General features: G+C 35.8%; 1 protein-coding gene and 1 long non-coding RNA gene across 3 annotated transcripts in view; one reads left to right on the top strand and one right to left on the bottom strand.

Moving 5' to 3' along the window:
* LOC129434453 (immunoglobulin kappa light chain-like) overlaps positions 1–9,723 on the bottom strand; it is a 112,775-nt gene extending 103,052 nt beyond the window's left edge. The window contains exons 1-2 of the mRNA XM_073868438.1: positions 9,675–9,723; positions 9,265–9,572 (exon numbers count right to left, since the gene is read on the bottom strand). Of these exons, the coding sequence (XP_073724539.1) occupies positions 9,265–9,572; positions 9,675–9,723 (357 nt within the window). The remainder of the gene's footprint in view (positions 1–9,264; positions 9,573–9,674) is intronic.
* On the top strand, positions 1,558–5,915 carry LOC129413410 (uncharacterized). 2 transcript variants are annotated; one of them, XR_008633928.2, is made up of 7 exons: positions 1,558–1,683; positions 1,760–1,868; positions 2,563–2,617; positions 2,891–2,959; positions 3,100–3,137; positions 5,214–5,267; positions 5,604–5,915. It is a non-coding gene; the product is annotated as an uncharacterized lncRNA (long non-coding RNA). The 2 variants fall into 2 exon arrangements; XR_008633927.2 differs by having other exon boundaries at positions 1,800–1,868.
* Positions 9,724–17,868: the final 8,145 nt, after the last annotated feature.

Here is a 17,868-nt window from a genome sequence, read left to right on the forward strand (position 1 = left end):
ATGTCGCGAGGCCATCACGTGACCACAATATTTACCAGAAGACCGTTACTTGCTCGAGTTCCCTCAACTTTTTTGTCGCAAATAACATTATTAATAACCTGTAAATAATAAAATTTGTACACATTACGTTCCTTTTCACGTTGTAATAGTATGTTTTTGGTTTAATAGTCGGCTTTAAGTTAGTTTTTCTGTCAGTTTGATCGTCAAAATCTTGGTAAGTAACTTATAGCTTGTCATTCCTGGTTTTAATTGTTAGAAATACGAATTAAAGAACAGATATAACTGATATAACTGAAACAATTAATAAATACAATTATTCAACCACTCCAATAGCACAACGTTAACGGTTTTGAGTGGTTTTTAGGAAAAGGTCTGACTGAAATGAACGTAATCCGTATAAGGGCCACTTTAACGTAACGTACAGGGCGGGAAAGGTTTGAGGCATTTAATAACTCTATTAAACTGGCTGGTTTATCCACACCAGTGCGTAACATGTAAAGTTAACGTTACAACGTGGCTTCGGGACTTTGCAGCGACCTGAATAGCATTGCATTGAATTTGATAAACGTTAATAAGCTTTTAATAGCGTATATAGAACATTAATATAAGACGATGAGTCTGTAGATCGACTAACTTACATCCATGCATTACATATTAACTTACCTTGACACTGAAACTGCCGTCAGCACTGTTGCTTCACCCGTTGGAACATCCTACTAGTTTAGGGAGTTAAAAATCGAGTTGGAAAAGAACAAAAAATCGTTCTACACGGGACCCAGAAGCTGCAAAAACCGATTGAGGTTACACTCTATTGAATGATCCCAACGTTGAGTGCAGGCAGCCCACACATCTCTCAGATGTGTTTGACTTCATGCTGATCTACGCGCAAACCGATCGTGACATCAAGTACCGCGAGTTCAAACCTTTTCCGGGGCTTTCCCAAACTCTCGCGGTACTTGATGTCATACCACGTGCTGTCTGCGCATCTCGGTGTTAAGTCAAACACACCTGAATGTATTTGTTGGCTGCACTCCCTTGCGCTCAGTGATGTAGGTGTAACGAAATAAATGTATTAAATTGATATTATATAAATAAATATTGTTATAAAAAATCTTTATAAAATGATTAGCTGTCATTAATAAATTAATATTTGATTTGAAACATCAGTATACGTAAATTTCCCTCAAGTTATGAAATGCCTAAATAAGATCAAAATGGTGAAAATACAACAATGTATATTTGACCAATTTAGCATTTATTAACTTTTGCCTTTTTAAATTGACTTCAGAAAGTTATCTACAGCCACACATCCACTGTATACCAAGTTATGATGATCAATTATGAGAATGCAAAAGGATTTATAGATCAGTAAACAATCAACAAAAAGGTAATGTCTTAATTAATATATTTCTGCTTTTGTTACTTATTCATGTATTTGAATTACATCATTCAAAATCAAATGTTAATAATTATAGGGTTTCAACTTGTTGCAGCTTTACAAAAAATGTAGAATTTGTAGGAGCATGGACAACTGAGTAACAAAGTCATATTATGCAGATGGGTGCTCATGGTGGCCTCCAAATAAATACATGGACAGGCTGCTAAAGAGGGTCAGGATGATGGAGATGCAAGAGCCAAAGACAGCACGGACCAAACACCAGGCCAGAATTCTGCATGAGTCAGGTAAGCAGAATCAGTTACACTGTATAAAATCATTAATTAATAGACAGTACAATTAATAACACATTATTTTTCATAGCTGTAAAAAACAAAAGAATGAAACAGTACCTGCATTTTAGTTTCCAGCCTTTTTCACAAAGTTGCCGACAACTGGAAGAATGTCCCAAATTGCTGAAAAAAGAAATTCAGTAAGTCCTTATAAAAGAGACAGTTTAAAAGGTAAAACGGCTTCATTTAACTTCAAAAATACCCCTAAATCCTTAAAGAACACGCCCACATTTTGGGAATTTAGCTTATTCACCATATCCCCCAGAGTTAGATAAGTCCATACATACCTTTCTCATCCCTGTGCGTGCTGTAACTCTGTCTGATGCAGCCCCCGCTAGCTTAGCTTAGCACAAAGACTGGAAGTGAATGGCTCCATCTAGCATACGGCTTCCAAACATGACAAAATAACGCAAACATTTTCCTATTATGTGTTGTGATTTGTATAGTCAAATTCACTACCAGTCTTTTGTTCTAAGCTAAGCTAGCGGGGGCTGCGTCAGACAGAGTTACAGCATGCACGGATATGAGAATGGTATGTATGGACTTATCTAACTATGGGGGATACTGTGAATAAGCTAAATTCCCAAAATGTGGGCATGTTCCTTTAAAAATCAGCACCCCTAGTTAATTTGGATGCTAAAACCTAAGGCAGGTTCAAGCCTAGGATTTAGTGTGTTTATTTGTTAATGTAAAAAATGCAGCTAACCAATCCCAGCTCCAGTGGGCAGGTTAAAGAGTATTTTTTATATGAGACAGAAAACAGAAACACATTTTTAATGGCATTTAAAGACAACATACCACTTCATAAAACTACATTTTCTGTTTAATCCATAGATTGAGTAATTTTCACTCTAGAGACCCTGGGGTGACCACCAAGGACGAATGAAAAGTAAGTGACCTACAAAACAAAAAACATTAATATTTTACGACTGTTTCAAGATAAGTACTCTGCATATCTATGGCAATATGCAGATTCTTGAGTAAGAATTTCTCTCAGACAATATAGACTCAGATGGCTTCATGGTTGACCATATTTGAAGTTTAACTATTTCTATCATGTTAAAGTTCTCACACAAAAATTGCTAGTCTAAGAATTCTACAAGAAACCTTGTTCCCCACAAAGGCTTGATGGGTTGTGCAACTTACCTGCTTCCCTTTACAGCTCCAGTGAGTGTCTCTAAGGTAGATCCTAATGCAGATGGATGGAATGTTGATCCGCCTAACATGCAAGGTAAAAGAGCATTTAATAGCATAGTGGATAAACAAATAGCTTTTTTTCATTTTCACAGCATTTTCAAAAACAACATAACACTTGCTATTACATTGTTATATATTACATGACAATGTCTAACTTTGATCCATACAAAACAGATTTTCTGTACCGAGAACTTTGGATGACCATCAAGACAGTAAGTTTTCAAAAATCTGACCTCAATTTTAGTAACCATTTAAGGATTGTTTTTCTTTTAGTTGATTTAAATAATACCCTAAAGTCCTCCGTTCATCTTCGGAAACACTGTTTAAGATGTTTTGGATGTGGTCCGGGAGCTTGCTGGCCCTCCATTAGGGATGTATGTGCGATATACTGTTCATGTCCAGTTAGGTGATAGAAACATCATCAAAGTAGTTCATGTGACATCAGTGGGTCAGTTAGAATTTGTTGAAGCATCAAAAATACATTTGGGTCCAAAAGTAGTGACTTGATTCGGCGTTGTCTTCTCTTTCGGGTCTGTTGTGAACCGTGTGCATGACACTGCTGCCGTACAACGCTGCTGGCGTGTTATCTGGTGCACCCAAGCTTTTTTTCGTTTACAGTCTGAGGGAGACCCTGTAAACAAAATCTTCGCAAACAACCTTCGCAAACAAAATCTTCGCAAACATTTCTGAGGATAACACGTCAGCAGCGCCATTGTGCACGCGCATTCGCAACAGACCCGGAAGAGAAGACAATGCTGAATAAATAGTTATTTTTGGACCAAAATGTATTAATGATGCTTCAACAAATTCTAACTGACCCACTGATGTCACATGAACTACTTTGATGATGTTTTAATAAACTTTCTGGAAATGAGACAGTATACAGCACATACATTTTTTGGAGGGTCAGAAAGCTCTCGGACTAAATCTAAAACATCTTACACTGTGTTCCGAAGATGAACGGAGGTCTTACAAGTTTGGAACAACATGAGGGTGAGTCATTAATTACATTATTTTCATTTTTGAGTGAACTATCCCTTTAAATGGAAAACACCACCGCTTTCCAAAATGTTACTATGTTTTTACCTTAGACGAATTTATACATACCCATCTTTTTTCAATGCGTGCACTTAATCTTTGTACAGCGTGTTGTGAATGTGTTAGCATTTAGCCTAACCCCATTCATTCCTTAGGATCCAAACAGGGATGAATTTAGAAGCCACCCAACCCTTTCTATTTTCCCTATTTAAAGACTCTTACATAAGTAGTTACACGAGTAAGTATGGTGGCACAAAATAAAACGTGGCAATTTTTTAAGCGGTTAAAAATGAGAACTATATTGTATGGCAAAAGAGCACTAAGTTTGCAGCACTTCGACCTCGGCGCACAGTAACATCATCACTCCTGATTACTCCACCTCTCGCTCAAACTCAAAAGAGGGGGAGTAGTCAGGAGTGATGATGTTACTGCGCTCTGAGGAATGAATGGGGCTAGGCTAAATGCTAACACATTCACGACGCGCTGTACAAATATTAAGTGCATGCATTGATAAAAGATAGGGATGTATTAATTTATCTAAGTTGAGGTAAGAACATAGTAAAATATTGAAAAACTGTGGTGTTTTCCTTTAAAAGCAGCACCCCTATTTATTTTGGGTGCTAAAAATATTTGCCACAGACAGTTTAAGGCCTAATGCTGCATTCACACCGCCAACAACCTAGTCACTGTGTATCAGCCATTTCTTTTAATGAGTTTATCAGAAGGCGTTCCCTATTCTGGTCTGCCCTAGTAAAAACTACAAACAAATGAGTAACAATCCTCTCAGTAAATGACAAAAGAGTGATGACACGAACTTCACTGCTTCACTCTCATTGGTAGTTGCTCCCAAAAGTCCTTCATCAAGTTGAACTTTCCTCAACGTTGTGGCATAGCTGGACATGCCCACTTCCTGTTGTCGATGGTCACAGTTGCTCATGTTGCTGAATGGGGCAAAGCTTCCATTGGAATGAACGAGATTGTTTTGCTAGTCGCTGGCGGTGTACAAGCAGCATTAGTGTGTGTCTTTAAAAATATATCAAATGCAAATTACCTGATCTAACATTCCCAGCTACAGAGGGCATCCTTTATTCAGTCCCTAATGCAGATGGTTGGAGTGTTGATCCACCTAACATGAGGGGTAAAAGAGTGTTTGTTAGCATAATGAGAAAGAAAACAGAAACACATTATTAGTGGCATTTAAAGACATAACTTAACACTTGTTAATACTACATTTTCTGTTCAATCCATAGAGCACTCGTTTTGAGTCCTGAGACCCTGGGGTGACCACCGTGAACAAATACAGAGTAAGTTACCTAAAAAAAACAATAATAATATTTATTTATAAAAAGTTCTTATAAAAAAGCATCATCATTTACTCAGATGAAGTGTTACCTTACCAACATGTTCAAGGAAGGTGCAGGTCTGATGATCCATCCAACATAAAAAAAACCCAGTAAATTTATACTTAGTTACATCTGTTGTAAAACAGACAAATGCAGTTATAAGAATTTTACCTAAACTACACACCTATTTGATTCTTAAGTTTAAATAAATCAAAATAATGCATTTAATAGTAAAAGCATTTTAAAAGCTACACTCCTAATTCTTCTCTAACTCTTCCTAACTCTTTGCTATTGCAGCTGCAAAAAGGCAGTCTTGACGGTTATAGGATGAATGCAAATAAAGACTGACCACCTGACTTCAGCGGTCCAGTCTCTTGTGGGAAGCAGGTGTTTGTTACCCCAAATACGGATGAAGAGTGACGAAGAGGATGATGACTTTTTTCTAAAACATCATCTGAAGATCTTGACAGGCTGGAGACAAAATTAACAGACTGAGGGTTTATACAAAGAATCTTACTCAGCCAATATTAAAGATAAGATATTTTTACAAAATGTTCTTTTCATTGTTTAGGATGATTTTATGTAGAAAACAATACATCACAAAAAAGACTTTAGCTGGGTTTACACAGGCAGTGCCTTACACACACACTAACCACAATTATAAACGCAACACTAACACAGATGAAGACAGATTTGTGAATAATATTTGAGAGAAATAGGCCTTTTGGGGACATAGAAAATATTTAAGTTCAGCTAATGAAATGATGGGGGCAAAAAAAATTTTTAACAAGTGCAATACAAATATCAACCATAATACTGATCGTTTTAAAAAAAAGTAAGTCACTATATCTTTCTAGAATCTTACACAAGACTCAGTTACATGAACGATCAAAATAAATTAACGTCAGACAGGTGGGCGAAATATCAATATTAAAGCATGAATAATTGTTATCAACCCAATTTCAATGTATTATTTAAATGATCCCACACAAAACAGTTTATAATTTAAATGCATTATTACTACATACCTTAAGCATGTGTTCCACGCCTTTCTTCTTCTTGGCGTTGCGAGGTCAAGCGGATGTTGTTATGTAGAATCACGACCTTGACGTCAAGACGCACATCCGTAATTTATTTAACAATGATAACACTTTCGGGTAATTTTATCTTCTAGATCCTAATTAAAGCTATAAAGAAAGAGCAGCCTATCACGATTATTTCCTGGTAAGTTTTTGAAATGTTTTATTTTAGAATGGAGATTAATAAAGCAGACGCGGAAAGGTTTTGATTATTTTAAATATGTTTATATGTTGTTGTTTTCGCATACTGTCATGTAAAAAATATATTTAAAGATAAATGAATGAAAGATTTCATTGTTTAATTTGAATAAATGTGTTTTATAAAATCAACAACTGCCTGTTTTAAGATCAATTGAAAATGCTGTTTTAATTACTTAATATCGATGACACAGCTTGCATGTGTAGATGTGTGTAGAAATAATTTGCTGTAGTTTAGGGCAATTCAATTTGTTAATGAGGGATCTTGTAATCTTACAAACATCTGGGAAAGAGCGGCTTACCGTCTTTCTAAGCTCTTCTAAAGATCTGGGAAAGAGCGGCTCCGCATCTTTTAAAACTCTTCTAAAGATCTGTGAAAGAGCGGCTTGCCGTTCTAACATCTTGTAAAGATCTGGGAAACGGCGGCTCGCCATCGTTCTAAATAACATACATCTTGTAAAGATCTGCTGGGTGTCTTGCAAACAGCTGGGTCGGACGTCTCGGCGACGCCTTCCAGATGAGCAAACGCCCTAAATAATACGTCTTCCAGACGAAAAACAAGACATCGCGCAGACATCTCCGCGACGTACGTGTGCTATCTGGGGGGGATGTATACTGCTTGTGGACCGCGTGCTAATTGCTAGAAGCTAGCGGGAGCTCCGGACCGTACAGTTATTAGAGGCTCGGGGGTTAACTTAGCCTCGTCAGAAAAGCCGGTGCGTAAGGCCCGGTCTCGGTTAGTTTGGCAAAAAAATTTTAGCTCTATCATCATAAATGTAGTATTTTGTGATAGAAGAGGACAACATGCAAAATATAACGTGACTTCTTACCTTTTGTGTTTGATACAAAGATCGCAAATCGAATCCAGTCTGTTTCAGATGTGTGAATGATCCATGAAAGTCCAGTAAAATACAATACAAATAAAAAACACATCCATTTTTGTCCAGAAATGCGTATAATCCGTGGGAGCTACATAGTCTGTTGTTTACATCAGATTTCGCATGAAGGTCTTATCGCCTACAATCTGATGACTATTTGCGTCGTAACACACTGTATATAAGAATACTCCGGGTTCCAATAACCACGCATTACAACTTTGTTTTTAAAAGTAGGCGGGAGTATAATCCATAATATCCAAATAGCGCTGTTATTTCAGTGAGACATGATAACAGCAGGGTATCAGCGAGCGAAGTGACTGACTGCTCTGTGCTCTCTCTAGCTCCCTGGTGGGTGGGGACCAGCGAGTGGGGTGGTGGGCGGGAAAATTCAAACTGAAGGTGACGAAACGGTTTGTGACGTCACAACGGAGCTGAGTTTGAACTCGCGCAATCTGAGACTCAAGGCAGAGGACATTCAGAAACGTGTATCTCACTCAAAACAGCATGGATGGATTTTTTTCCAAGTTTGTATGCGTGTGGGAGCATCAGAGACACAAAATAACTCCCCAAAACCCAGAAAAAGTGAGTTTTTCATAATATGGGCACTTTAATGTTGATCAAAAAACCAAAGACAAAGAGAAAATCACTTTTGTAGCTCTAAAAAAGAATTATATTTAATTCATTCAATAAAGACAGTGTTATCATTCACTATTCAGGAGTGGCTGGTGGTTAAAAAAAGTTAACTTCATCTCACGAATTTCCGTGGCATTCTCACGGATCTCCACATTTTTTCCGTGGCCCTGCTACGGACTGTCTTTTTCCGTGGCATTCTCACGGATTGGTTACTCAACTGTTTTGTCCTATTTTCTTACCATTGTCGCTTCAACTTGCATTCAAGATATTCATATTATCAGTATTTGTGCTCCCTATAGAAATTGAACCCATGACCTTCTGGGCTGCTATCACAATGCTTTACCAGTTGAGCTACAGGAACACATAGTTCACACATGCAGCACATTTAGTCATTTAGTCATAGACTCAATACTGAAAGAGACCTCGTATCACTGTTACATCTGTCAATGTGCTGTGTTTGCTGAAACAGTCAATACATCTTCTAAAAACTTTACATTTGTGTCTAACAGCTTCATTAATGAAAATGACATCAGTAATATTTGTGCAGGATTGTCCTGTATCATGATCTTCAATAGTTTTAATAGTTGATGAAAAGGTTCATGTAGCAGTAAATGTAAAATTAATCTTTTGTGATGTGAAGATGATCTCTGGAGACAGAGCTGATCTATTCTGAGTCTCTTCCTGACAATGTAAATGTGAACAAACCAGTTTCACTTTAGCTAAATGAAGGCATTAGTCAGTTATTAAATTATTTGCATACCATTTTGTAAATCTCATGAACATTTTACATTTTTCTAATGGATTGTGCTGGCCAATTCATAACAAAGTATGACGTTTTCTTTCCAGTGGAATAAACAGATTTTGTAAATAATAATTTCTTCTCTTTTATTCTCATTTGAAGTTGAGGAGTCTGAATATGGTTTGATGCATACGCAGTATAAACAGAGGGAGGTTAAAATAATCTGTGTTTATCTTATAATAAATAAATACATACCTGCCCTTAGCATGATTTCTGTTGAACATAAGATGATGTTGTGTTATTTGTGTGATCAGTGTTGTGTGTTATTGTGTTGTATGACCATCTGCAGTATCTGTCAGGTGTATGAGTTCAGTCACTGTGAGTCTGACTGTCAGAGGTTTTTGTATCACTCTTTATCACTGTGTGTACACTCTTGTACTACCTGGCCAATGTAAACTCTGACAGTAATAATCTCCTGAATCTTCAGTCTGAACTCCACTGATGGTCAAAGTGAAATCTGTGTTGGATCCGCTGCCACTGAATCTTGATGGAGTTCCTTTGTAACGGCTTGTTGCATCATATATGAGGAGTTTAGGAGCTTCTCCAGGTTTCTGTAAGTACCAGGCTAAGAAATCACTATTATACACTGCACTGCTGACTTTACAGTTTATTTGAACTTGTTGTCCTGGTTGAACTGTTATTGATGGACTCTGAGTAACAGTGTACTGTCCTCTACACACTGAAAGAAACAACAAGAATGAAATATAAGACAACACTGAAACAAATCAATATTTCACTCTTCAATGAATTAATGATGATGATAAAATGTTACAACACAAACCTTGAGTAAAGACTGTGAGTGTCCAGATGAAGATGATGATGAAAGTCATTGTTGTTCTTTTGGTTTGTGTGATGATGAAGATTCTGTTCTGATCTCAGTCATGAAGTGTTAAACTCACAGCACTATAAACACTCACACATCACTGAAGCATGACAACACAATGCAAACTCACTCTCACTTCATTTACATCATTTACCTGAACATACTTTTTCATTTCATTTTTCACAGTGTACGGTGTATTCATTCACAGCCCCCCAAAGAAAATTTATGACAAACAAACTGTTCTCCAACTTAACATTATAATCAAACAAAACATTAAATTATTGTTGGACTTTAAGGTGTCCATTGCATGTTCATAATTAGAGGAAAGACACGGTATTAAAATTTAAGTTATTTATTGATCAGATATGAAAAAGTTTTACAGCGCGCCGGGTCATCTCAAGCAATGAACAACCAGCTCAAAAGGTAACATGCATATTTATAAAATATATGACGTCGATCTTTCTTCAGAAAATCTCCTCTCCAACTGGTCTTTCTGTTTATCTGACTCCATTACCCCACCCAATCTGTTAGAGAAGAAATGATACACACACAAAGAACAAACACAGGAGGTTCTGTTCTTCAAGGTTAAGCTGCCATGTCTCCATTAGGTTATTCTGTATACAACCTTCATTTCATTGGTTAATACACATTTATCAAAGACAACATTTTATATTTATTACATCAATTATTCAATGATTAATACTGATTAAGTAGGAAATACATTGCATATTTTATCCTGTGAATATTAAAACATTGGTTAATAACATGGTTATTTGTCTGCTTTTCTTCTTTAAGCCTCGCTCTTTATCTCGACCGTTGCCACATTCCTCACTAATCCAACCACGACCTTGTAACTTTTGCAAACACAGAGGCTGCTTCCTCTCAGTAACTTTCCACTCTCTCAGACAAACACAAACAATCTTTTACTTCAGCATACTATAATGATTATTGAAAACACTTCTAAATACAATAATAATAAAACATATGACATTAAAATCCCACATTATACAAAGTAGTGCTGTTGGTTAGTAGCCTTATTTTTTAAGGTTTTAATTTCACAGAATTCATGATCAATTAATATATTTTATAAAATGTTATAAAACTGGGCCCCCCGATCGCAGCCCCCAGTTTGAAAACCACTGCGATAAGGTACAGTGTAACATAAGAATGACGTAGCGTTAAGAAGGTTTCGGAAAACCCAGCCCTGGATTCGGGATTGATTTCAGGACACCCAAAGATTCAGGCCCACCTCAACTTAATTCATGCCCACCCATCTGTCCCGTTCTGCTTCCACCACTGAATTAAACTTTGACTGATTTTAGATGATCTGTCCTATGTATTTCTGAGATGTTTGTTTTCAGAGACCCAAGCCTTCACCTAAACCTTTTCAAGACGCACTGTCATAATCTCAATAGTGTCAGAATAATCTCCGTACACAAACAAACATCATCACATCATCATCAGATCATTACTAACAGTTTCCATCACATTCAGACCTGTCTAACTTCACACTTTCAGGTCTCACACATCTCTACTGAACTCCTCTATCACAGATCAAATTGTGTAGATCAATGACAATCAGTCCTATCTCATGCCTACTGAACCATTGGGTTTCAGTATTGTAATCTGATGTAAATGTCACAGATACTTGGATACAGAATCACACCTGGACCTCCATTGTTTTATTTACATTCACTTATGTAATGTTTTCTTCTGAGGTCTGTTGTTAGTCCACGAGCTCCACCTTGTGGTTCCAATAAAATAACACACAAAGTATTTTCACTGCTCTTCATTTAAGCAGATCTTTCAAATAACAGTATCAGAAATGACTAATGACACAACTTTGCAATTTCACTTTTTTATTTATCACACTCATCTAGTAGAACATTTGTATATAACATGCAATACTTGTACATATGCGTGTTGCATAACTATTATAAACTGTTAAATAGAAGAAAGCAATCCAACTGCAGAGAATTTATAAAAAAGTGTCTCTTTATTCATAAACCCCATTAGAAGCTTCTGCTGCAGGCTTGTATTTTGACATCACACGTGATGCACATAAGTTTACATGACGCGGTGAACAAATATTTTGAAAGGACGAGCCACACAGCTTATGGGCTACATTTTTGTGTGCGCGCCCTCGAAAAATAAGTCACTGGCCTCCATGGCCGTAGCCAGGGTTTGAAAATTACTGAGGTCCAGGGTGGCGTGTTAAGAGTTAACAAATGCTATCCCAGGTGAAAAAAGTGCACATAAATAAAATACACTTTTTACACTTAGTAAATGTACTATTTTCGTGCACTCTTTTTGTGGCTTATATAACATTTGTTTTTGGTACTTCTTAAAATTAAGTTAAGAACATCTAAGTGTTATTTTGAGACATCATTTATTTCAATAAAAATCTAGTTGGTATTCTTACTTTTTCAGGTAAATTGAAGTACTGCTCAAGTAGAACTTTACTTTTAATAAGTACATTTGTAGCAAAACTTTACATAACTTACAAATGTACTTGCTAGTATTTAAGTGGTTTAAGTACATTGAAGCATACTTTATTTTTACCTGAGATCTAGAATATTCTGTCTTAACCTTTTTACACTTTGGGTACACACTCTGTTTTGGGGGATGGACTGGGACTTCTGGATTATTTATTACTTTTTCATGCAACAATGTTTATTTTTGTAATCATTTTAATAAGCAATATTTTACAACAAAAACGTTACAAGATTTTAAACAAGAACTTGTTTAGTGCTCTTATTGTTTTCAGCATGACTTTGTTAAAGGTTAACTTCTAAATTAAGTGAAATAACAGAATTCTTAATTCGTATGTTTTATTGAGATTAGCTTTACCGTTTTACGCTACGTGTTTTAACATATTTGGCATATTTTATTTAAACCCAATTCTTCTACATCTTTGTACCAAGAGTTATTTTCTGTTTTTCGATAGAATTGTTGATACTGTTGATACTCTTACAGACACAATCATGATGATTACTGCTTTTATCTTACCGAATGTAGTATCAGCAACCTGCTCGTGCTGAATGATGCGTCTTATTTGATAACTTTCAGTTTCCATGTTGCCAGATCAGTATGAAAAACAAGCAAAAATTGGCCTTAAAAAACAAAGTTCGTCCAAACCTTGTATTTCAGAAATAAATCAGATAAATCTCTAATACTAACCTACACCTAACAATCACTTTATAGATAATGTCAAAGTGTCACATTAATTGCTAAAACACTACGTCTAAAGAGGATTTTTAAAAAGGGGTCTAGCAACACTGCAAATTCTTCAGCCAATCTTCGTCATTTTACACTAATCTATACAGTACAGTGTCCAAACTTAATTATATATGCGGATTCGTTTTGAAAACTAATTGGTCATTCATAAAACTTCAAATTGTATTTTTTATATTAAAAAATTACCGAGGTCCGCACCTCTGTGACCTCATAGCTGGCTACGGCCATGCTGGCCTCTACTAGTTTTTAGCCAATTCTTAAAGATGGCTACAGAATCAGCAGATCTTGTTGCAACTTGCAGATCATTCCACAGATATGATACACATCCAGAGAAGGTACATGATAGCAATTTTTTTCCCTTTTTGGGATGGCACCACAATACGTCACTTGATGGCAGAGCGCAGGGATCTAGATGACACATAAGTCTGGGCCCATTTTTTGAAAATGTGAACTCGTGAAGTAATGTTTTAGTATGAATTCAATGCAAGCCTTTGTACATAAGGCCCCAGCTCCTCTTTGTCATGTGCTGTTGACAGGGCGAATCGTAATATCGGTGCTCTATTGATAATGGCTTTTTATAGTAGTTTCTACGCACTTAACTCAGATTCAACCTACTTAGAATTGATTAAAACTAACTAATTTCAGTTTTCCATCTCATAGTAATCAACTCAGAGTTCTTACTGAAGTGGGCCCCTGAAGTAATTTTTTCTTTTGTCAATTATTTATTGGTTACATAGACATTTTTATTTTTCATTGTTTGATGCATCATCTGTTGTTCATTACTTTGATGGCAGCGCAGTGAAGCAAGGGTTCTGTTGTTTGTTTGCGTGTGTTTTTGTTTAAGTGTTGATTTCAAACAACAACAACATTTTCCCAGAATCACTTTTATTTGTAAAAGGTTTGAGTCAAACAACATGAGTGCTGGGTAGAGTTGGGGTTTGGATGTCTAAAAATGTAACAGAAAGTGATTCTAACCCCAACCCCAATGGACAATGATAAGAAAATAGGAAAATACAATGAGAAAACAAAACATTCAAAAGCGCAGAGTAAAAAGTATTTTTTTGGCTAAAACAACATATTTTTGGCTTTAAATATGTCATAAAATACTCAAGAAATTAGACAATAGGAGTAATGTTAAAAGTTTCAACCTGAAGAAGTGTTTTCCAATTCAAATACAATAATAATTACCTGTACAGCACAGAAATATTTGTATATTTACATAATTAATTTTAAGAATTATTGAAAAGACAAAGAGTACATGTAAAACTAAAATGAAATTGTGGGCATGCCAGGCTTGCCCTTTATACACATTCCAGATACATTAGCATAAGTTTGTTATATTAAGAGTTTAGAGCTAGATCTCAGGTTTGTTAATCCCAGTTTTATTTTAATTTGAGTTGTGTTGCACTACTTAATTGTAAACACAATTTAAGAAATCTTTATTTAAACCATCATGTGGTATATTGTGTCTTCCATTATAAATTGTGATTATTTATGCCATGAATACGGTGTAACTAATCAGCATAGAATTCTAATGTTGTTCACAAGCTCTGTATTCTGCAGACCACTCTACCTATGTCTTCTTTTAAAAAAATTACTCGCCCCTCCCATCCATGAAGTAGCCTACAGCTGAGCTGACGGGGCATACAAACTATATAGCCTATTGCAACATAGAGATTATCTGCCCAGGACGTTATTTTCCGCTACTATCCTCGGGCCGGGCCGATATAAGCATATTTTTAATCATTATTAGTCCAATTGGGGAGAAAGCTATAATCAGAAATATTATATATAGACTATATTTAGGCCAAAGTAACAAATGTCTCCAAAAAGTTACACATTACAAATTACAAAATGATTTGTAAAAGTTACAAAATGCAACGCGAGTCAGGTGCGGAGTCTCCTCTGGCACACATCACGCACCGGGCATGCTGTGCGGTATGGTGGAGTTTGAAGATGTAAAGAAAAAAAGAAAAACAGGAGAATTCACTTTGAGTAAGTTTGGAGGAAAGTCGGAGGTATGGAACCAGTTTATGTACACATATGCATTCTCACTGGTCCCAGTAGTAGCCTACGCCTTTTTGTTGTCCTTTGGTTAAGTTTGTAATATTTCACTCTAACATAATAACTTTATTGACATTACTCGAGTTAAGGCGATTATAGTGGACCTTTCAATTCACGGGTTTCATTTAATTCTATTTTTACACGTAAATGTAATATTTGTGTCTTTAAGTTTTGTTTCACTATGCCATGCCTCCTGCGGTGTAAAAATAAGATATTTTCGACTTTAAAATTCCAAAATCATGTCCTAAATTGTCGGAATATATTCCAAATGGATTCATTTGAATTTATAGACGTTTAACATTAAAATCGATGCATGGGAATAATTTATATAATTTTTTTAAAATACCTTTTAAATGTCGCATGCATGTTCCTTATTGTAGGCTACATATATAATTTAGTTCGTTTTACGTCGTTTTAATAATTTAATTCAACCGTTTATACTTTCATTCAATAAAGCACATGTTCTGTAACATTTACAAGTGCGTTAAACACCGCAAAACAATTTGGCTATATTTTTAAATATTTTTGAAAAGATGACGAACTAGAAAATCGTTTACTGAATCTAGCTTAGCTTGGACGCATTCTTCCATCGGAAAATGTTTAAAATATCAAAATGGGCCAGCATATTTTGATTAAAATATATTCTAAAACCATGCTAAATTATTTTAAGAGTAGTAGACCTTCTTATATAGGCCAACCACACTCCACAGTTCATTCTTGTTGTGTATATGTGTTTCATTGTTGCATGCACTTTTTACGCATGCAAACTAAAATGTTATTTATATAGTGCGACCATTGTAAATCAATGCGAATCATTGTAAAAATGTATTAGCAATACATGCCTTAATAACTAGTCCTCGGGAATTTTGCGTTGTGTGATTGAAAAAAATCCAAAATTCTCTTTTGAGACATTGCGAAGCTGATAGATAAACTCATTCGGCGTTCAGTATGTGGCTGTGAGTGTACGTGCTTGTGTGTTATGCTAATGCCTATTACAGCATCGGCTGAATGCAATCACGTCGTCAAGACAGAATCTGATAGAATATGGCTAATACACGCTGAAATAAATTAAATCATTTTAAAATTACTAAAATTATCCCTCTCTTCATCACACACCCAAAACATGGCATACAAAATGTCTTTGTACAGAAACAAACCAAAATCAAGAGATATTTATAAGAAATAATTTTACTGTCATCGCAGTTTTAAATCTCTGCCACCAGGGGGTGCTGCAGCACCCCCAGCACCCCCACTTCCCGCGCCCCTGGCAAAAGGTTAATAAAATGCTTAAAAATCAATAAATAAATTTGCAAAATCAAAAGGTAATTCAATGTTGATTCAACCTTGTCCTTGACGTTGATTCGAATCAACGTTGAAATGCTTGCTGGGAAATGTAATAATTAATTTTAGGATTATAAATCACCACCATATATCAGTAATAATCTATTGTATTGACTAATGGAGCAGTGTGGCTGGATATATTTGTCACCGGTGCTGTTAATGTTTTTCTCGAGCGATTGGACTCTTTTCCGTGAAATTATAAAAGATGTCTTGTATTTACTGTAAAATAAAGACGACATCCCGGACTGGACACTTCGAAACAGACAAGCCAAGTTACCATGCCACCAAGTGTCTCTATTTTATTTGTAATAGGCTAAAATATGCTACATCTTTGAATCGTGCCACCAAAGTGCCTGTTTCTGATCATCTAGCAACAAATTTAATTGTAAATGTTTGTATATTTAAACCTCCTCATTTGCACAGTTTAAAGTTAATCCCCAATAGAGATTTAAATAAGAGTTTAATAAAATTGATCAACTGTATTAAATATAATCTAGATTTACTGTAAAATTTAAACCTGACTCAAAATGGGAATTAAAACGTAGCCCTGATTATGTTTAATTAAACAAGGGATAAAGTTTGGTACAACAGAATGATCAAATCATCATTGATTTAAACCAGATTTAAGCCTAATCCTTGTTGGTGCAACCCACCTTAAATGTATGTATTAAATACACTGAATTAACCTCATCTATCTTTTATTAACCCATTTGTGCCCAAATTTTTCTGAATGGTTTCATGCATATAATTGTGTTAATAGTGTCCTCTGTAAACATGTTCTGCATTTATTTTCCCCATTTTTATTTTTATTTTTTTGAAAATCGTATTTGAATGTGCGGCAACTATAGTTGCCGGTGGGCAAAAAGGTTGTATGCACCCCTTTAATGTCAAATTTTAATACATTTGGCATCTTACTCAAAATAATGGCTTTCAACAGATCAACCTTTATACATAAACACATTTATTATGTATAACAGTCAAATAACATTCGATGCGAACCCCCCCCCCCCAAATAAAAATGCATCAAGCTTATAATCTCTTGTTCAATTCAATTCAATTTTATTTATATTACGCTTTTCACAATTGTTAATTGTTGCAAAGCAGCTTTACATGAGTAGATGTAAAGGAGAACACAGAAAATCAATAGATAATATAAGAAGTAGAATATAGCAGCTAAAGATAAACCGTACAAGCGAGCGTATTAATAATGTAACGTATACAGTAAAGTGCTAAGTTAAGCCAAAGTTGGCTGACTCTCTCGGGGACGAAAACCCCCCTAGGAGAAAACCCTGTGGGAAAAACTCCTAGAAGGACAAAAACCCTTGGGAGAAATTAATATATATATTTATATATATAAACAGGGTAGGGATAGGAGGCGGGTAAGCGGATTAAACTGGTTCAGCCGGTGGTCGCGCATCGGCTGGGCATCACGTTGAAGGACAGCCAGTAGATCAGTGGTGTGATGACCTTCACAGCAACAGGAAATGGGTCTGTTTGTCTCATTGTCCTT

This window comes from Misgurnus anguillicaudatus, chromosome 6 (assembly GCF_027580225.2).
Source record: "Misgurnus anguillicaudatus chromosome 6, ASM2758022v2, whole genome shotgun sequence".
Taxonomy (NCBI): domain Eukaryota; kingdom Metazoa; phylum Chordata; class Actinopteri; order Cypriniformes; family Cobitidae; genus Misgurnus; species Misgurnus anguillicaudatus.